This window comes from Rhinatrema bivittatum, chromosome 6, assembly GCF_901001135.1.
Source record: "Rhinatrema bivittatum chromosome 6, aRhiBiv1.1, whole genome shotgun sequence".
NCBI lineage: Eukaryota > Metazoa > Chordata > Amphibia > Gymnophiona > Rhinatrematidae > Rhinatrema > Rhinatrema bivittatum.
In genome coordinates, this window is record NC_042620.1 from 212,732,127 (window position 1) to 212,753,743 (window position 21,617).

General features: G+C 45.4%; 1 protein-coding gene across 2 annotated transcripts in view; it reads right to left on the reverse strand.

Moving 5' to 3' along the window:
• Window positions 1–21,617, reverse strand: part of LOC115093978 (fibronectin type-III domain-containing protein 3A-like) — a 249,858-nt gene that overhangs the window by 179,332 nt on the left and 48,909 nt on the right. For both annotated transcript variants that reach the window (XM_029606523.1, XM_029606522.1), the window contains exon 3: window positions 11,522–11,597. In XM_029606523.1, the coding sequence (XP_029462383.1) occupies window positions 11,522–11,597 (76 nt within the window). The remainder of the gene's footprint in view (window positions 1–11,521; window positions 11,598–21,617) is intronic.

Consider the following 21,617-nt stretch of genomic DNA (forward strand, 5'->3'; position numbering starts at 1 on the left):
AACCAATCCCCTATTCTGAGATATGGAAAGGAAACAAATGGACCATGAGTAATTTATGAAATTTCGTATAGCTCAATCCATTTCCAATCAACACTAGTAGATTACTCCAAGCCAGAGGATGCTACTGTAAAGGAAGCTTTAGAATCTGTACTAGATCTAAATTTCCATCCATATGAGAATTTCAGGCATACTCCCTGAGATGCTGTAAGTACTCATCCTGGCAAATATCAAAACTTTGATGAGAGACATTGTGAGCCACGCAAACAAATGCAGTAGACGTTCATAACTAATAGGAATTGGAAGATAGGTATACAAAAGCCCTTACTTTAGTCTGGGTAGGACCTAGGGTATTCAAGACTAATTGCTGCACATCTCTTTGCTTTAACAGAAGTTCAGGAACCTCCCTGTCACAGGAGGTGGAAGCAAAGCTAACATGGGTGTGCTATACCTGCAGGATTTCCAGTCTGCCTGCTCCACTGTCCAAGGACCATATTTACAGGTTCCAGAGCCAAATTTACAGGAGGTTCGATCTTTTCCTCTCAGCTTGACATAGATGATAGGAACTTGAATGTATTTGGATGAGGACCAATCTAATACCAAAAATCCTTAGAGGGAACCTTACAGCTCTCAGCTCAATTAAATTTTTTTGAAGAAAGAATCCTTCTACGGACCCAAGACCTTGGGTGGTACAGCCCCTCTATATGAGCTCCCCAATCCATATTGGACACAGCCATAGTCAGGACATGTGGAATCTGGAATGAATCAGACACCAGGACAGAGAATCCCTCTTGGCTGGTGATACAAATGCTGCCCCAGAAATGCTGAGTGGCTGAAATCCATTGACATCTTAGAGCTTACTGGACTCTTCAACTGAGATGTGTCATAAGAGGACCTCATATAGTTGATTCCATAAGAACTAGATGTCATGTCCCCTGCCTACATCCTTATACTCTCAGCAGCAAATATCAATGTTAACCTTCTATGCGAGAGAACTGCTCTTGCCAGAGTCTCATATTTTATTTATTTATTTATTTTAGATTTTTATATACCGGCATTCGAGACAGCAGTCACATCATGCTGGTTCACATAAAACAGGGGTGCAAAGTAAACATAACAATAACAATGGTGCTGAAAAGGCAGTTACATATAACAAGGTGATAAGAAATTGGCTTAGAGGAAGAGAAAGGACAGGTTATTAATTTACACAAGTAAACGATAGGAGATGAGGTCATCTAGAAGAAGTTTTAGAAAGTCTATCGAGACGGCGACCTAAGGTTGGAATTAGGGAACTTAATAACCAACTCTGACAATACAAAAATACACACATGGATTTGCTCATTAATTCCATGGCACCTCCCAAAATTGTGCCTTTGACTGTCCAAGTGGAGCAGACTTACACCCTCAAATCACATAGGTACCTATGCAAGGCATTTTGTAGCAAGCAAGATGAAAGTGGATTTCTACAACTAACACGAGACGCTCTCGTAGAGCTGGAACGATCTCTATATGGATGTAGCCACTTGAGTTTAGGGAGCACAGCCTGCCCCCTTCTCCCAGACAGGATCCAAGGTGCCTAGAAAATCTCTATAAAATTTTCCTACCAGGCACTTGTACAACACACTCATGCTTAGGACAGGAATGAGACCCTCTCACTTTTGGGGATCAGGAAGATACTTGGAGCAGAATTTTATTCTTCTGCCTCTGACAAACTGGAATGGGCTTCATGGACCTCTAAGAGGGAAGAATATAACATATCCTGAGACTGAGAGGCTGTCAAAGTGCTTCTCGTTTGGTGATTTGGAAGAATATCAACTAAGCATATTCTCCCTTACCCATAGTTCTGAGAGCATGAGAGTTTAAGGGTACTTTGGGACAAAAGTTTAATAAACCTCAGCCTCCCTTCAACTGGAAGTTTCTATAACACTGACAATGGAACCTGGGTAATGTTCTCCTGATCCAGTCAAAGTCCTGTACCAGATTCTGGCTGGTCTTTAGCTCTCTCTCTTTGTGTCCTCTGCTCCCCAACATGAAAGTGAGGATCCTGCTGCTGACAGAGTTGAGGGGGCAATGGGAAGCATTTCTTTCCACTACTATGCCCCATTCATGAACCTCCAGCTATGGATAGTGGAGCTGAAGTGACATTGGAGAGGGTGCACAGTGACCTTTATCAGTTAGCCTCAACCCTAATTAAAAAAAAAAAAAAAAAAAGAGCTACAGTATCTGGTACTTAAAAACGCCAGTGGTCAACAGATCATGCAAGTTCCGTACTCCAGCATCTCTTTTCCTATTGACTTTAGAAAGTCACAGTATTTCAAGGGAGCCATGCTCCAATTACCCCCTTGGTTTTGATCAGGCATAACTACTTCATACAGCTTCCTTCTCAGACAGCCTAGAAAACAAACAAATCCTGTTGGGATACTCATTAACAAGACTAATAACCCAGAAGGGGCTTAGATTCTTCTCCATTCACAACTCATGGAATGACAACGAGCAATCTCTTTACATCACCAAAGAGGATCCTATTGAGGAGTTCTCATATCCATAATCCCACTTCTAGGATTACCTGTCTGGAAGTGGATCGGTATATTACCCAGCTAGTAGGCATCTCCCCAGGAAGAATTTCCGATGTACCCATTCTTATGGATACATCGGTTCCAATGTTGAACATCAGCAACAGCTGATTGCTCCCATGCTCAGGTCCTCCTGGAGCTTTCCTTCTAGCTCCTCCTCAAAAACCACCTATGCCAGTACAGCAGGGAGGCAGAAGGAGAGGACACATTTTCCTGGACTCTAATGAATAGGTCACTTAGACCCTTGGAAACTGATGTCATTCCTGGGATTGAACTCTCCTCTCCATGGAAACGCTTTGGAGGCTTCTTGGAAGATGCCAGGAGAGGGGTTATTCTGGCATTACACATCACACTTTTGCATTGAGGGGGAACTGACGCCATATAAATACACCACTGGTGGCTGTGCCACCTGGATCCCTCAATGTCAATGCCTCCAATGCTGATGGCCATCGTATGGGCTAAATCTCCCAAACTTTCAAAGAGCTTCCACCAGGCATGAATTTTTCCATGGGTAATAGCTTCACAGGTGAAGCAGTCCAAGTTGTCATAATCCATTCCTAGGTAATGCCTACATCTGTCACAAGGTAAAAAAAAACCTAGCCCAGCTGAGTAGGGGGCAATTAACTTCAGACCCTCTGAGGCATCAGGCACATGAATCGAAGGCTGGGAAAATCCCTGGGGCACCAGAACAAGTGCACTATGTGGACGACTGAAAATAAGAAATAAAGAAACTTGAACAGATAAAACTTCAATCAACCTAGAGGACTAGAGGTTTAAAAACTACCCTTGGGATCCTGTGAAAAAAAAGCTCCTGAAACTCCAAAACTTTTCACTGTAACAGCTGTGAGAAAGATGAATCACGACCTGCAGGCTCTGCATAAAATATGAGATTGAGTGGCCCTGCATGGGATGCAGGGGAGTGACTAGGGCTGCACAGCTTCTAGCTTTTAAATCAATTTCATGCCGGGCTCCATCTAATGATGCCATCATGTATGAGGACTGCCAGCCTATCCTCTGAGAAAAGAACAGAAAAAAAAACCCCCAAAATAATTTTTAAAAAAAGCTAAAAGACTTAAAAAAAACATGAAAACATTTAAGAACCGTGTGCTCTGTCCTATAGCACAAACATTTATAGTTTTTAAAAAAAAAACAAACAACCCAACAACTTAGGTAGCTCTAAGCTCAGGGTTATGTCCCACAAATTTACATAATACAAATAAGATGGTACCTGGGTAATGTATTCTGAAAATCTTAAGGCCCTAAAAGTCTTCATAGGAACAATGAAAAGGAAAATTGGTTCTTACCTGCTAATTTTCATTCATGGAATACCACAGATCAGTTCAGACAAGTGAGTTTTGTATCTCTACCAGCAGATGGAGGCAGAGAATATAAACTTTTCAGGCACTGCTACTTGACCGAGAGTGCTACCTGCAGTCCCTCAGTATTGACCTGTACCCAAGCCAAGATGTCTACTCCCAAAAACCCAAATAATTTCCCATCTGGGGTGAGCAAAGAATCAAAGATGGAGCCCCCTTAAAAATCTGGACCCCAACCTCCAGGATAATGAAAAACTTCCAACCCTGTTTAACCTATATACAATCTTTGCAAAAAACTTCATTTTTAACATCCAGAAGCAGGAAAGGTCTTTCACAAAAATAACGGGATGGGATTCTGGACTGATATGGGGTATTTCAGGAATGAAAATTAGCAGGTAAGAACCAATTTTCCTTTCCTGTTCATACCCCAGATCAGTCCAGACAAGTGGGATGTACTCAAACCCCCTTTACACTGGGCATGAACCTGAAAGACCCACACAACACATTTTCTCCAAACATTGCTTCATTTGGAGCTCATGCTTAGTAAAAGTGTGTAGGGAAGACCATGTCACTGCCCAACAAATCTCCTGCGGAGATACCAGCTGATACTCTGCCCAGGAGACTGCTTGTTCCCTAGTAGAATACACTTACAGCCCCTTAGGAACTGATCGACCCTTACAGAGATAGGCTGAAAAAAAATTGCCTCCTTCAACCATCATGCAATCGTGCTCTTAGCCACCTTACATCTCTTCTTTGCTCCACCGAGTAAAACAAAGATGATCCGACCTCAGATATCGCAACAGAGTTCAACAAACATCCAAAAGATGAAGTTCCTTTGCATATGGTGTATCTGCCATCAGGTGAGGAAAGGCCAGTAATTCCACTGTCTGGTTGAGATGAAACGAGGACATGACCTTGGGCAAAAAGGAAGGAAGCGTACATAGCAACACCTCGTCATGCGAAGAAAAGAATCTCTGAAAGACAAGGCTTAAATTTCAGAAATCCATCTATTTATTTTATTTATTTATTTATTTAAAGTCTCTTTTATACCGATAGCCGTTCGCACATCGCATCGGTTTACAAAAAACAAGAACTTTTGGGCATAGCCCTCACATATAACCGATAGATAAACAATTAACAGGGAGAGTAGATAATACTGAAAGGCAACGCAAATTAATAAATCAATAAATAGATAAAGAACTATGAACATGAGTAACAATATACAATAATCAGAGGTCATAAAGCATCAGGCATAAATCGGTGGTCATCTAGCCGAACAAACTGTCACTAAGAAAACAGCTTTCAAGATGAAATCCTTTAAAGATACCCTTCTGAATGGTTCAAAAGGAGGTCCACAAAGCACTCGAAGAACCAGAGGGACACATCCTACGAACTAGTGGGCATGCTTCACTCCTTTAAGAAAACGCTCGATGTCTGGATGAAATGCCAATGGCCTCCCCTGAAGCTTTCCTCGAAAACAGCCTAAAACTGCCACCTGAACTCAGAGCCCTTCAAAAGATCCAGGTCATGTTCCCCACACCATGATTCTAACACTTTTCACACCTGGATATACGCTAGTGAAGTGGAAAGTCTCTTAGCCTGAAGTAACATAGCAATCACAGACTTTGAATACCCTTTCAAGTAAGAATGTTGCCAGGCTGCAAGACAAAGGTGATCCGCCGTTCTGAAAAGATGGGCCCCTGACACAGCAACTCCTGTAGGTGCCTAACTGACGGGACCATCCATTACCCGTTATACCAAATCCTCAAACCATGGATGACGCGGCCACTCCGGTGCTGCGAGAATCACCCTTCCTGGATGTTGCTTGATGCGACATAGCACTTGGCCTACAAAAGGCCACGGGGGAAAAGAGTATAGCAGAAACCTCGTCTGCCAAAGCTGAATCAGCGCATTGATTCCTTTGGAGCAGACTTCCCTCCTGTGGCTGAAAAACCTATCTGCCTTGGTATTTCCTCGAGTCACCATGAGATTGAACTGGGGCTTACCCTACCTGCTCCGAATGAGGGCAAAGGCCTCCACTGGCAACTCCCATTCCCTGGAATTCAGCTGCTGCCTGCTGAGATTGTGCAAGCGGACTATGTCCACTCCAGCTACATGAGAAGCTATCGCTGCCAGATGTTTCTCTGCCCAGACAAAGCATGCCTGAACCTCCTGAGTCACTAGCCAACTCTTTGTCCCGCCCTGACAATTGATGTATGCTACCATTGTCGCATTGTCTGAGAACACTCACACACGTCCCCGAATCCGTGGAAGAAAGACTATTAATGCCCTGCAGATGCTTCCATTGGCAACTACTGACCTTGAGCTGTGTGCCCTCGACTCACTGCTCCCCAACCACTGAGGCTGTCATCTGTGGTCACTCCCACCTAGAGTCCAGGACCTCCAGGTCCACTCCTTTCTCCAAATTGGGATGAGACAGCCACCATGAGACTGGATCTGGATTCCCTTGGAAGTGGTAAAGGTAGTTGAAATTCTTCTGAGAACGGATTCCAACGGAAAAGAGCCCACTGGAGATGCCGCATGTTAGCAAACGCCCATGGGACCAACTCCAGCGTAGATGCCAAAGATCCCAGAACCTGTAAATAATCTCAGACTCTGGGGACCAAAAGCCGTAGCAGATGAAGCACTTGAGTCTGCAACTTGACCACCCTCACCGAGGTAAGGTACACCTTGCCTAAGCTAGTTTAGAACTGTGCCCCCAGATATTCCAATGACTGGGCCAGTTCTAGATGGCTCTTTGCTAGGTTTATCACCCAACCCAGAGACATCAAGTGCTCTATGACGCATCGAATCAAACAGACTTTGCCCGAATGAGCCAATCGTCCAGGTATGAATATACCAGAATCTTTTCCTCTCTCAGGGCCATCACCACCATCACCATCACCTTTGTGAAAGTCCTTGGTGCTGTTGCCAACAAGAAGGGCAGCGCTTGAAACTGAACATGCTCTCCAAGCACCATGAATCACAGAAATATTTGATGGTCTAAACGTAAGAATATGTAGGTAGGCCTCCATTAGATCCAACTATGCAAGAAAACTCTCCCTTGCGCACCGCTATCACCATCTGCAGCATCTCCATACAGAAGCGAGGCACCCACTACATTGACCTTCTGCAGATAGGAAATGGGCTGAAATGTGCCCTCCTTCTTGGGAACTACGAAGTAAACTGAATATCTTCCTAGTCCTAGCTCCCCTGGGAGAACCAGAATGATGGCTTCCTGTTGCTGCAGCCACAGCAACAGCAACATGTCCTGTACTGCTCCCCGGTTGGCGCGAGAAGCACAACAGGACACCACATAGGCCTATCTGATCAAGCATGAACATTCTAAGGCATAACTGTCTCTTATCACTTCCAGAACCCATTGATCGGACGTGATCTTGGTCCATTCCTCATAAAAGAGGGTTAGCCTCTCTCTGACGGCTTCCAAGAAGAGTGGTCCAGCCCTCCTTCATTGGGAGGTTTTACTTCCTCCGGCCCCCTGGTCAATATCCCTGGAAAGTCTACGTGACCCCTGAAAGGACTGCTGCTTTCCAGAACCTTGTTTCTGAGTCAAGATGGAAGAATTCCTATTGAAGCAAAACATCCTCAGCGTTCAAAAGCGAGAACACAATGGAAAATTTCTTGATGGTCCTCCTATTTTCAGGGAACTTGTTCCCTTTCGACTTTCCCAAATGCTTCATCAGCTGTTCCAGATTTTCTCCAAATAACAGCTGCACTTTAGACCACACATCCGCTGCCCAATTGTGCAACCACAGGAGTCTCTGGGCCACTACCACGAACAAGATATCCCTGGCCGATGTTCGGACTATTTCATACAGGGCATATGCCACATAGGCCACCCCTGCCTCCAACCGACCTGCATGGCTGGCATCAGCAGGAGCCCCTGACGTCTGCTCCTGTGCCTTCTGGACCCAGCACAAACAAGCTCTCTGCATCAGATTAACACAGACTGCAGCCCGAAGGCTCAATGCCAAGACCTCAAACAATCTCAATAGGATTTCCAACTTCCAATCCTGGACATCCTTTAATGCTGCCCACCCTGCCATGGAAATGGTCATCTTCTTGGTTATTACAGACACCGCTACATCCACCTTTGGAAGTTTCTAAAGTTCCAGGGTCTCTTCTGACAGGGGATACAACTTAGCCATAGCCCTGGCCACCTTAAGCCCTACCTCAGGAGACTCCCACTCCCGATCAACTAACTTCTTCACCTTCTTCGGCAAAGGAAAACCCTTTGGTGGTCCACGCAGGCCGTCTAATACCAGATGCACCCCTTCATTATCTGCATCCTCCTGTGGACCTTGATCCCCAGTTCCTCCAACACATGGGGAATAAGAGGATGCAGTTCCTCCTTACAGAATAATCTCACAACCCTCGGGTCATCTCCTTCCATAACAGGAACCTCCACCACATCAGGCCCACTACTCGCCAGAGCACTCACAGAATCAATGCCCAGATCATCTCGCAGGCCCCCCTTACAGATTTTCACCCTCCATCTTCCCCCGACGGATGTCCCAGACCCAGGATCCAAAGCATCCCTCCGGACCTGGGCTGCACACTTGCCCTATGCTTCTTAGTCAAGCACTGGGACTTCTGGGTGGCCAGATTCTTACTCACTGCCTCCCTTTTCACCAGATAGGCCTTAAGGAGCACCAAAACAAAATCCATGGAAAATTCCTCAGACCCACTGGATCCCTTCTCCACTACAACCTCTCTCTGGCGCCCCTGGCCCTTCTCTATCTTCTAGAGTGCCTGGTTCCACTGGAGAGAGTGCGGGCGGGGAGTCCCTAAACTCTCTAGCAACAACATGCCTCCTGGTACATGGAGACAACACGGCTGCTATCTCCTCCGACCCCCATGGGGTCTCCAGAATGGGGCCTGAAGAACACATGCTACTGCTTCCTGAGACCTCCGTGGAGGTCCCTGCCCTTTTGGAGACACAGCTGGCAAACAAAAAGGCTCCATCGGGGTGCAATTTCCTCACCCCGCTGGCCCGATACACTTTCCCACAATCCATGGGAGACGGCATGCTTCTGCTGCGGCCAGTGGCAAAAATAACCTCCTGAATGCTGTAATCACCACGATGCTATTGCGGATGCTGTTCCAGACTCCCAATACAGCGGGCAAGTCGTGCATGTCCCCTCTTACCCTCGGCAACAGCCTCAATGCAGAGACACAGGTGACTAATCAGCCCTGCTCTCCCAAGCTCCTTTTTCTTTGGGGGAAAAAAAAAAAAAGCAACCAAGCAGCTCCAAGAAAAAAATATGCTTTCCTGCTTCTGGCTTCTCCTGGCTGTTGGAGAAGAGTGAGAGGGCTTCAGAGGGAACCAGGACCCCTGGCTTTCCCTCCCTCTGGAAGTTGAGGGCCAAGTCAGAACAGGCATTACCAACCCATCTGCTCAACCCTGGGAAGCACCAGTCTTCACCAACTTCTTAAAATTTCTCTCTTTTTTTTTTTTTTTTTTTAATAATCTCCAGACTGCAGGATTGCACCTCTACCATCTGCTGGAGACAGAGAAATACTGAGGGACTGTAGGTGGCACTCTTGGCTAAGTAGCAGTGCCAAAAAAGATTTTATTCCCTTCCTCCATCTGCTGGTAGGGATACAAAACCCACTTATCTGGACTGATCTGGGGTATGAACAGGAAACTGCTTTTCCTGTCTGGATGCTTTTCTGAATGAAGGTTTTAATTACTTAAAAATTCCTTTTCTAACCCAATAATGAAATTTACATTAGGCCTTCAGAGCTACCTAAGCCAGTGATGGTGAACTCCAGTCCTCAAGTGCCACAAACAGGCCAGGTTTTCAGGATATCTACAATGAATATGCATGAGAAAGATTTGCTTGCACTGCCTCCATTGTATGCAAATCTATCTCATGCATATTCATTAGGGATATCCTGAAAACCAGACTGGTTTGTGGCCCTCGAGGACCAGAACTGCCCACCCCTGATCTATACCATTCAATCAGGACCATAGTTAGCAACTTGCTTAATGATTAAAATGTAATTGACATAACAGATTTCAATAAGGTGCTTAGGGTTATAATCAACAACCCTTCTGCGAGATGATAGGGGTGAGGCCACTTTAATCCCTACCACACACAGCTAGGGTTTCTCTGCCTAGTTGGGTCTTGGTTGCTTTCCAGTTCCACTTCCTGGTTGCCAGCAGCCAAACAGCTCGTCTTGAGTGAGTCCTCCAACCCAGCTCCTACAGTCCTGCTGGGGTGAAGGGTGGGGCAGAAGGAGGTGCAGATCAGAGTAGGAGCTTTTTCTCCTTCACAACTTTGTTCTAGTTCTTGGGAAACACAGAGAGAGAGGGAACTGTGGATGGGAAGAGAAGGGGCAGGGAAGAGGCAGGGGGGTGGGTGCTAATGCTGAGGAAGGTACAGAGGGTAGATGCTAGGGAAAGAGGCAGAGCCCAAGACTCAGGGGAGAGATGGGATACAGAAAGAGAAAAATGGAGGATTGGTGGCACCCAGGAATAAGAAAATGGAGAGATGGAAAAGGAGGCATTATAAGGAATGAAACATGTTGTGAAGAGTGAAGTGGAGGGGAAGGAAAGAAAAGAAATGGAAATATATGAGAAAGGAAAATGGCATGGAGGGGCAGATGTGGGTGCTGAAAGATTCAAGGAAAGTTAATGAGAAGAAATGGAAACTGAGAAGAGAATAAGAGAAAAAGGAGGAAGAGGGAGAGAGAGCAGGGACCCCTCGTGGTGATAGCAGTAGGTAGCAGTGCTACAGTAGAAAGAGCACACAGGGCACGGGGGAGATGTAGGCACAATATATGATGGGACGCCATCCTCTTGCAAAGTTATGTGAGCAACAGAAGTTCCCCTCCCCCCCCTAGGTAAAAATAGGAGCATTAGGGAGCAGAGTGCTAAAAGGAGGTGTAGCCCCTCCCTCCCTCTGCTACCTAATAGCAATTCACATATACACACACAAAATAATTAGAGGGATCATTGGTTAAAATGGTTTGATCTTTCCCAGACCCTTAAGTCTTCACTAGCCATGATTTCAGAAAAGTTGCTGTACTCCAGTTAAACAATCAGACTGGACACAGACTACTGTGAACCAGAGTCAACAGGTCAGCTTGGCCTTGTTACACATGGTGCAGCTATTTTCCGTTTTCTCCTGTACTCTGTCTACCAGCACAGGAGGTAATACGAGACAGGCACTCCCTGTAATATAGACAGAGAAGTTTGCAGTTCTAACAGCAACATGGACCCAGTATAGCTCTCTAGCTTCTGAAATATGTTTCTTTTTTAAAAGAATTTTAAGGGCAGCACTTATTAACAGTTAAAAATGTAGGGATCGGTAAAATGTACTTATTAAAAGTGTAACACCTTGAATGCATAAAATTTGAAAAGATGATATGTTCAGTTTCTAAAAATTCTCAAAATTTGATCTTACGGAAGAAATGTTCATGTTTTACCACTGGATGTAGTCTAAATTTCAACAGATTTGCTTGATATAATATGTGCTAAACAAATTACAACATACAACCTTGGATGTGTAGCAGAAAACAGAAACAAAATCGGAGGCTGTTAGGAATGAAGTTTAATATAACTGCCATTAGGCATTAATCCAAATCTGCATAACAAGTTTCAATTACCTGGAATACACTGAATGTGTCCATCTTCTGTTCTGATTGTGAATGTTTCTCCTGGGTTGACCTGCACCAATATAACCTGCAAATAAAGTCATATGTAATTCAAATATACAATACACTGTATGCCAACCAAAATATTATAAACTGCCATTATAAACAGTAAAATTCATTTATTTAAAATTAAAGACAAATGGAAGAAATGGACTTTAAAATATGTCTACAGCAGACACATTTGTTCCTGTTCATACCACGGATCAGTCCAGTCGAGTGGGTTTATGCATCCCTACCAGCACATGGAGGCAGAGAACAAAACTTTGAAACACTGCTACATAACTGAGAGTGCCACCTAATGTCCCTCAGTATATCTCTGTCTCCAGCAGATGGTAGAGGTGCATACCTGCAGTCTGGAGGTGTTTGACAAAGATAAAAGGATAAGAGGATTCAACGCCCTGGAGGCGTTAGGTTCCTTCATGGACCATCCCTTGGGTAGAGCAGGGCGAGCGGGGGTTGACAATCCCTGTTAGAACTCGGCCCTTTATTGGCAGGCGGGGTAGACAGCCAGGGGCCCTGGTTCCCTCTCCCCTCTGGGCCCTTGTCTCCCCTGGTGGCCTGACTCCTCAGCCTCCTATCTCCAGAAGCAGGGGAGTAGAGTAGTTCTGTCCCCTTGTTTCATTGTGCCCTGTCTCTAATTTAGTTTAAAAAAAAAAAAAAAAAAAGGTATATCGGCAGCAGCAGCGGTCCTGGGCAGGGCTGAGGAGTGGGTGTTTGCTTGCCGAGAGGCAGGCTAGAGAGAGCGGGCTGAATTACCTGCCTTCGTCAGGTTAGTGCGGAATTTCAGCACCCGGACAGCGGCGAGTGAGATCATGGCGGCTGCGTTTATTTTTAGGCCTGACCGCATGTGCAGGCCCAACCGCCCCATGCCGGCTACTGCGCAGCACAGCAAATTTTACCGTGGCTGCAGTCTGAGGCAAACTCACCTTGATGTGGCCTCGTTTTGCCATAAATGTGCTTCGGGGGGAGGGGGGGGGGCCTTGGAGGGACCCCAGGGAGCAGAGAAAAAGTGCAGGAGGCTGGGTCGGCTCCTGAGGCTCGGGGGGGAGGGGGGGGCAGAGGAGCCAGTGGCCATTTTGGCAGCACATGCAGCAGTGCAGGTTGCCACTTCTGAGCCCTGGGATTCCCCTCCCATGCTTGTTCCTGTGGAAAAGGATCCTGCTGGTGGCAGGGGACGGGATGATGGGGGCTCATGAGGGAATAGATTAGGAGTCTTCTTCCTCTGACCCGGAGGCTGTGCTTCTCCTTCATAAGGCTTATTTAGCCAGGAAGGAGTTGGGGCAAAGAGGTCCTTGCCTAGGAAGTCCCGGATGGCCAAGAGGGCTAGAGGGTCTATGGCGTTAGGAGGAATCCTGCGGATGTTAGAGTCGGGTGAACCACAGAGGAGAGCAATTCATCGGATAGTCTGGATGATCCTGAGCAGCTTCAAGGGGGTCTGGTAGTACTGGACAAGGACCCTGTTAATGCCCTGGGAGATCCAAGGCAGAACCTGGACCAGGATCCATTGGAGGTCTTGGGGGATCCCATGCAGGATCCAGACGCGGTTATGGAAGGTGATGACCTGCGAGTGGTCCAGCTCTTCCAGAGAGAGGAACTGGTTCCATTGATTCATCAGGTTCTGGAGGAGCCCGGCATTAAAGCCGTCCAGGAAGACTTGGACAATGAAGGAGTGAATCGCTCCTGGAGGGATTGCGGGGACCCCCTACCACTTTCCCGTTACCGAAGCAGGTGAAGAAGTTGGTGGATTGGGACTGGGAATCTCCTGAGGAGGGCCTAAAGGTCACAAAAGTTATGAGGAAATTATATCCCTTGCCGGAACAGACCTTGGAGTCATGGAGAATTCCCAAGGTGGATGCAGCCGTATCAGCGGTTACTAAGAAGATTACCATCCCAGGGAGTGGTGGATCTCAAGGACCCCCAGGATAGGAAGCTGGAGATTCTGCTCAAGCGGCTTTTTGAAGTCTCAGTTTTGGCCCTTCAGGCAGTGGTGTGCAGAAGTCTGATGCAGAGAGCTTGTTTGTCCTGCGTGCAGAAGACACATGACAAGTGTTCAGGAATGGCATCTGAAGCAGCGCAGGCAGCCCCTTTAGAGGCGGGAGTGGCCTATGTGGCCGATGCTCTGTACGACATGGTCCAGACTTCTGCCAGAAGTATGGTCTCGGCGGTGGCGGCGCGAAGGCTCTTATGGCTGCGAAATTGGTCAGCAGATGTGTGGTCTAATGCCCAGCTATCAAACCTCCCCCCCTTCATGGGGAAGCTCCTCTTTGGGGAGGATTTGGAGAAGCTCATGAAGCAGTAGGGAGAGTCAAAAGGAATAAGTTGCCTGAAGACAAGAAGGATCCTAGGAAGTCCTTTCCACTATGAGCCCATTTTCAAGACGTATGGAGATTTCGAGCGCAGGCATCGCAGAAACAGAGTTTGGGCAGACAACAACCCTTTCAGATTCAGCACACTTGGGACCCACCAAGGGATGGTGGGTCCCAAGTGGGGAGTGGAAGTAAGGTCAGACAATGAAGGTGTGGTGGTCCACTCCTCTCGGGAAGCTATCGATGGGAGGCTCTCTCTTTTTTACAAGGAGTGAACCAGAACATCAGTGGGTCCTAGAGGTGGTAAGAGACAGTTACACCTTTGAATTTTCTTGACCATTCAGGGACGCCTTTGTAGTCTCTAGCTGCATCTCCCGGAGCAATCAGGAGGTGGAGCGGGACACACTCCAGCACTTACAACTTCTATTCGCCATTGTTCCGGTGCCTCCTCAGGAGAGGGGGTATTCTGTGTACTTAGTGGTGCTAAAGAAGGAAGGGACCTTTCGGCCCATTCTCGTTCTGAAGAAGGTAAATGCTGCCCTCCAGGTACCGCGTATTCAGATGGAGACGCAGCACACAGTGATAGCGGTGGTACGCAAAGGGGAGTTTCAAGTGTCCTTGGATCTGTCAGAGGCCTACCTTCATATCCCTATTCGACACAAACATCAGCAGTTTCTGAGGTTCATGGTTCTGAGAGAGCATTTTCAGTTTCAAGCTCTTCCCTTTGAGTTGGTGACGGCGCCACATGCATTCACAAAGGCGAAGGTGGTAGTAGTAGCAGCAGCACTCAGAAATGAGGGTGTCCTTGTACACCTGTACCTGGACGATTGGTTGATTCGAGCAAAGTCGGAGGTAGAGTGTGGTCGTTTAGACCAGTGGGTACTCCAGCTTCTGGGAGCATTGGGCTATTTGATGAATCTCGCAAAGAGTCATCTGGAGCTGACTCAATCCTTGGAGTATCTGGGCGCTCGCTTCGATACCTGACTGGGGAAGATGTTCCTGACTTCGGAGAGAGTCCTCAAGCTGCAGTGTCAGGTCCTTCGGTTGTGGAGCCTGTCGGTGCCCAGTCTGGGATTACTTGTAGGTCCTGGGGTCCATGGCTTCTACACTGGATTTAGTGCCATGGGATTTTCCTCACGTGTCCTCTACAGGGGGCTCTGTTACCCTGGTGGAATCCGCTTTCGGAGGAATTTCAACTTCCTTTACCATTACTAGAGGATGCTAGGTCCAGTCTCTTGTGGTGAACTGTCATGGCACAATCTGGAGAAGGGAATGGATCTAGAAATACCCAATTGGGTACTGGTAACCACGGATGCCAGTCTCTCTGGATGGGAGGCAATTTGTCATGGGAAATCAGCCCAGGGTCAGTGGTCGCCAGAGGAGGCAGCTTGGTAGATCAATCGACTGGAAACCAAGACAGTGTGCAAGGCCTTGTCGGCTTTTCTTCCACTCGTTTGGGGCAAATTGGTGTGAGTATTCTCAGTCAATGCGATGACAGTAGCATATATCAATTGTCAGGGCAGTACGAGGACTCATCTAGTTGTCCTGGAAGCGCAGGACTTTTTTTGTGTGGGTGGAGAAACATCTGGAGAGGCTAGCCGCTTCTCATGTGGCTGGAGTGGACAACATGCAAGCAGACTTCCTCAGCAGACAGCATCTGGATCCAGGGGACTGGGAATTGTCGGCAGAGGCTTTCACCTTGCTGCAAAGCAAGGTGGTCTTCAACACCAAACATCTTGATATGTGGTTTATGTGCGGTTGCTGTTTTTAGAACAACCACTCTGTGGCTGTCCTCTTCTACAGCTCCCGTATTTTATTGTTTTTATATTCTATTGAACAACCCTTTTTTTTTTGTATTTTTTTGTATTTTTTATCCTTTGTTGGTGCTTTTAGTTTTCCCGGCGACCTGTCCGACCCACTTATGAAAATGCTTTCTTTCAGAGTACTTAACTGGAAATGATGATTGCTGCCGCTTTCTATGGGTTCAGATACGTCTCCCCGACAATGGCCATGTTTCGGCAATGCTTTGCCTGCTTCAGGGACCTCGGGAAAATTTCTACTGTGTCCGTTACACGGGTCCACCATTAGAAAAGCACAACATTTCTTTTTCAAACGAAATGAAAAAATTAAAAAATGGCTTAAATTCAATAATAAATGAAAAGTATTTTACCCCACTTATCAAGTGTATGGTACTTACTATTTTCGCGTGTCTAATCTTTTAAGGTGAGCGGCGCCTTCATTTCCTAATCCGGCATCTCTCTCTGCCCTACTTCTTTTTATACCTACCCAGAACCAATCTCTGTTGTTCCCTATGGGTCAAGGGTGCTAGCACCCTAGGGTGCCTAGTAGTCACTTTAGTTTGTGACGTCATCTATTATACCCGCTGTACTTTTCACATAAAACATTTCAGTTGTTCCCCCTTTTCTTTTGTTCTTGTTATGTAAAATAGGGTTGTTGTGTAAAATAGGGTGACACAAAAAAACAAACAAGAACAAAAGAAAAGGGGGAACAACTGAAATGTTTTATGTGAAAAGTACACCGGGTATAATAGATGATGTCAAAACTAACATGACTACTAGGCACCCTAGGGTGCCAGCACCCTTGACCCGTAGGGGACAACAGAGATTGGTTCTGGGTAGGTATAAAAAGAAGTAGGGCAGAGAGAGATGCCAGATTAGGAAATGAAGGCGCCGCTCACCTTAAAAGATTAGACACATGAAAATAGTAAGTACCCATACACTTGATAAGTGGGGTAAAATTATTTTCATTTATTACTAAATTTAAGCTATTTTTAATTTTTTCATTTCGTTCGAAAAAGAAATGTTGTGCTTTTCTAATGGTGGACCCATGCAACGGACACAGTAGAGATTTTCCCGAGGTCCCTGAAGCAGGCAAAGCATTGCCGAAACATGGCCATTGTCGGGCAGACATATCTGAACCCATAGAAAGCGGCAGCAATCAGCATTTCCAGATAAGTATTCTGAAAGAAAGCATTTTCATAAGTGGGTCGGACAGGTCGTCGGGAAAACTAAAAGCACCAAAGGATAAAAAATACAAAAAAAAGGGTTATTCAATAGAATATAAAAACAATAAAATACGGGAGCTGTAGAAGAGGACAGCCACAGAGTGGTTGTTCTAAAAACAGCAAGTGCACATAAACCACATATCAAGGGGTTCCGTTGATGTTTGGTGTTGAAGATCTCTTGTATAAAAGGGAATGAGATTGGTTGTTGATTAGTGCAAAGCAAGGTGGGGCAAACAAGCGATAGACTTCATAGCGACTCTGGCAAATGCAGACGAGAGGTCTGATCAGAGGGCATAGACACTCTTGTTCAACCATGGCCGACATACCTCTTGCTGTATGTGTTTCCTCTGTGGCCGCTCGTAGGACCAGTGCTGCGGTGCATTGAAGTTCATCCAGGCAGAGTGATTCTAGTGGTGCCCAAGTGGTCGCGTCGGCCATGGTTTGCGGACCTTCTGTGTCTGGCAGTAGACTGACCTGTTCGTTAAGGCTCATTTCTCAAGGTTATGCCGTCAGGGGCCCATACTTTCAGACAGGGAGGATCACTTCTGTCTAGCGTCTTGGCTTTTGAGAGGCGGCGGCTCCAGTTGAAGGGATATTTGGAGCCGGTGGCTGCAACTTTGCTTCAGGCGAGGAGACCTTCCACTTCAATAGCTTATGTGTGGAGGGTATACGAATCCTGGTGTTTGCTGAATAGAGTGCAGTCCTTGAAGGTGGACATCCCGTAGATCTTGGACTTTCTGCAGTGTGAGTTATCTAAGGGGTTAGCGTATAATTCCCTTCAGGTCCAGGTGGCAGCTTTGGGTTCCCTGCATGGCAGGATTCAGGGAAGACCGCTGGCGACTCATCCGAATGTGGCGCATTTCCTGAGAGGGTGAAGCATCTGCATTCTCCGGTGCAGAAGATCTGTCCAGCGTGGAATTTGAATTTGGCTCTTCGAGCTGTGTGGGCCCCCTTATGAGTCAATGCGGAGGACATCCTTGAAAGATTTAACCCTGAAGACTGTTTTCCTGATGGCCATCCGTTCAGCTAGGTGAATTTCTGAGCTGCAAGCATTGTCATGTAGGGACTCTTTCCTCCATTTTTTGGATGATGGGGTCTCTTTACAATCGGTTTCTTCCTTTTTTGCCAAAGGTATTGTCCTCTTTTCACCTTAAATAGGTGGTTGAGCTTTTGGCTTTTTCAAACTTGGCAGCCGATTCTTCGATGGCTAGGGAACTCCACTTATTGGATGTGAGTCATATCCTTTTACGATATCTCAATGTGATGAACCCCTTTCGAAAATCATATCATCTGTTTGTCATGTTTAGTGGAGCAAAGAAGGGAAAGCAAGGCTTCCAAGGGCACGACTGCTCACTGGTTAAAAGAGACAATAGCTTTGGCTTACATCTGCAAGGGACAGCTGGTGCCGGAGGGGCTGCCACTACATTCCACTAGGGCACAGGAGACCTCATGCGCGGAATGTTAATTGCTTTCTAGGCAGGAGATCTGTCGTGCAGCAACGTGGTCTTCTCTTCACATTTTCATCAAACATTACTGCTTAGATTTTGGGCTCCAGGGGAAGCGATGTTTGGGGAGAGAGTGTACTGCACGCGGGTCTTTCGGGTTCCCACCCATAATGGAAGGGCTTGGGTACATCCCACTCGTCTGGACTGATCCGGGGTATGAACAGGAAAGGAAAATTTGTTCTTGCCTACTAATTTTTGATCCTGAAGTACCACAGATCAGTCCAGAGCCCTGTTCCCTTCTGACAAAAAAAAAAAAAAAAGACTTCCTCGCTTCTGGATATGGCTAAGCTGACTGAGCTGGCATTTGATTTGATCAGAGTAACAAAAACTGTACATAGTTGGCATATGTTTTGTTAAAATCAAGGGGGCCTAGTTTGCAAGGGGCTCCAACTTTTAAGTCTGTGTTTGCCCAAGGTTTATGGGGGTATGTTAAGGTGGACATCTTGGCTTGGGTACAGGTCAATACTGAGGGAATGCAGATGGTACTCTCGGTTATATAACAGTGCCTCAAAGTTTTGTTTTCTGCCTCCATCTGCTGGTAGTGATGCATAAATCCACTCATCTGGACTGATCCGTGGTACTTCAGGAATGAAAAATAGCAGGTAAGAACCAATTTTCCTTTATATAAAAAGTTTCAAAATGCACTTGCCTACTTCTCCTGGGGAGAGCAGATTTTATTGCTGGCAAGAAAGCCCTGGGAGCAGGAGGCAGTGGCGGTGTCTTTGGTGCCATCTGAGGCACCAAAAGGAGAAGAAAGCATCTTAAGCCCCAAATGGGGACCCAGTTGGTATACAGATGGCAGCAAGGCCAGAGGGTTGAGAGCTGCAATGGAGAACAGAAGGGAACAGAGGAGTTGAGAGAGAGAGTGAAAGGACTGCAACTGAATGAGGTGGAAGAGGAGAGTGAGGTCTGTATTGGAGTAGGGTATGAATGTATGCACTTGCCAAGGAAGAAATGAACTCGCTATTTATTACTGCCTCCCTGCCCCTCACAACAAAGTACTGGGGAGAGGACATATACAACTAGTGTATTTCTTTTCTGAAGGGTAAGTCCTGCAGTAATTTTTGAATCCCTATTTATACACATTACTGACGCTCTATTCAAAATATGAACCATATGAAAATGACTAATTAAAGATTTTTAAAAATCAATTAAGATAATGAAAAGTAACAAATATATTTAGAACATGACAATTAAGTAGACAAACAGCCCGACATCATTAAATAGGATCAAAACTGACAACAAGTTTATACGGTGTTCTCGGTTCAGACTGTGCACTCTGACATTCTTCCCAGGGTCTTGAACCAGAGGGATTTATCACCTGCACGCATAAAGACTACCTCAGGGGCTTACCCAACGTAAATGAACACAAACACTCAAGACATGCAGTCTTGTCTCAGTACATACAGTCAAACAACAAAATTGTCAGTTTCAGCTTTTTCTATATGTGCTATATGATGGAACTTGTGATGAAAATGGAAAATTTTTACAGGTATAAAAAAACTTTATTTTGTAATTCATTTTTATTAATAAAGAGGTAGCTTGACCTTGTCCTATGTTTGGGCCTCCCAGTGGCCTTCTTTGTCTGTGTATTGCCCTGTGCTGACCTGGCCAGTATCCTGGCCCTATTTTGCCTTATTCCAGTTCCTGTCTCCTGGTCTGCCCTGTTTCCTGTCTAGCTTCACCCATGACCTGGTTCCTGCTTGCACTGTAACTCCTTGCTTCAGACGGATTTCTCAGCATTGACCATATTCGGCCTTCACCTCTGTCTTTAAATCTCGTGTCAATAAAGTCCTACTGGCCACCAGAATATGTGATCTCATCCCAATGGGGAGGGGGCCAGTTAGGTCTTCACCTTTGTTCCCTCTAAGGATTGAGTTGCTGTGAGCAAAACGTTTTGGTTACATTACCATATGAGCACTACTTTCTTTGATGGAAAAAGTCTGTCAATTTTATGCTCACAGCTACCCAATCCTTGGAAAGAACATTTACTAAGTCCAACCCTTAAAATAATCACCTAATCTAACAGCAGTTACTATAATAAAATGTGAATGAAAAAATATTTTCTGCAAGAATATTCAGAACCATTTTCTGCATGCAAGTGAAATTAATAAAGAGCAAACTTCTGTTTAAAATAAAAAGGGGGAAGAGATGACCATAATGCCATAAAAGCCAGTAATAAGTACCATCATTTTCACAGCAAGAATTAAAGTTACACAAGAATTGGACTTTTAAAATACAGACTCTAACCAAATATAGAATAGTAAGACCATGAAATATAAATAGAAAGGTACACAGAAAAACTGTACTGGAAACCACAAGCCTGACTATATTATGCAGTGCAACAGTGGAAAAACAGAAACTTCATTCCTCGCAAAGCATCAAGCAATAAAATCCAGAGATATAAAACTTCATTCATTATATTAAAACCATGCTGATAAAAAGTTAAATGTCAAACCAACCAAACAGCCAATTATTTAAAAAAACTTGCATACATTTGTATTTCTCAAACAATATTTCAAAACATCTGATGAATAAAATATCCAATAATTTAAAAATGTTCTAATAGTCCCGTCCCCCCAAAAAAAACCCACAAAATATTTCAAAAACAACAAAAACATCAAGTTACACCAAATAATTAAAACTAATAAGGATTTTAAAAATCTCCTGCTCTCCATACCTGAGATCTTTTGAATTTCAGTCACCCTGAGATTGTCGTGGATTGGGGGCAGTAGGGCCAAACAAACTATCCTTCTCTCTCACAAACACACACACTAACAAGTTCATTTCTCTCACACACTCCCTTTCTTATATACATGTCTATGCTCTCACACACGTGTGTGTATGCGTGCCTGTGAGAGCCTCTGAGTGACACACAGGTTCTCGTAGGCACACACAGACATGCATATAGGATCTCACACAGACACACACAGGCATATGCACACAAGATCTCATATACACACACACACACACACACAGACTTTGATACCAGTGGCGTACCTAAAGTATTTGCTACCCAGGGCTGATACTTCCTTTGGCACCCCCACTCCCCACCCCTATATATAATTTTAAAATTTCCTAAACACTGAAAAAATATTTCACAACAGCAGTCACATCATATAACACCTAATTAAAACTAATCAGGATTTTTTAAATCTTTCCTCTCCATATCTGATATCCTGAGATTGTCATAGACTGGGGGGACGTGCACG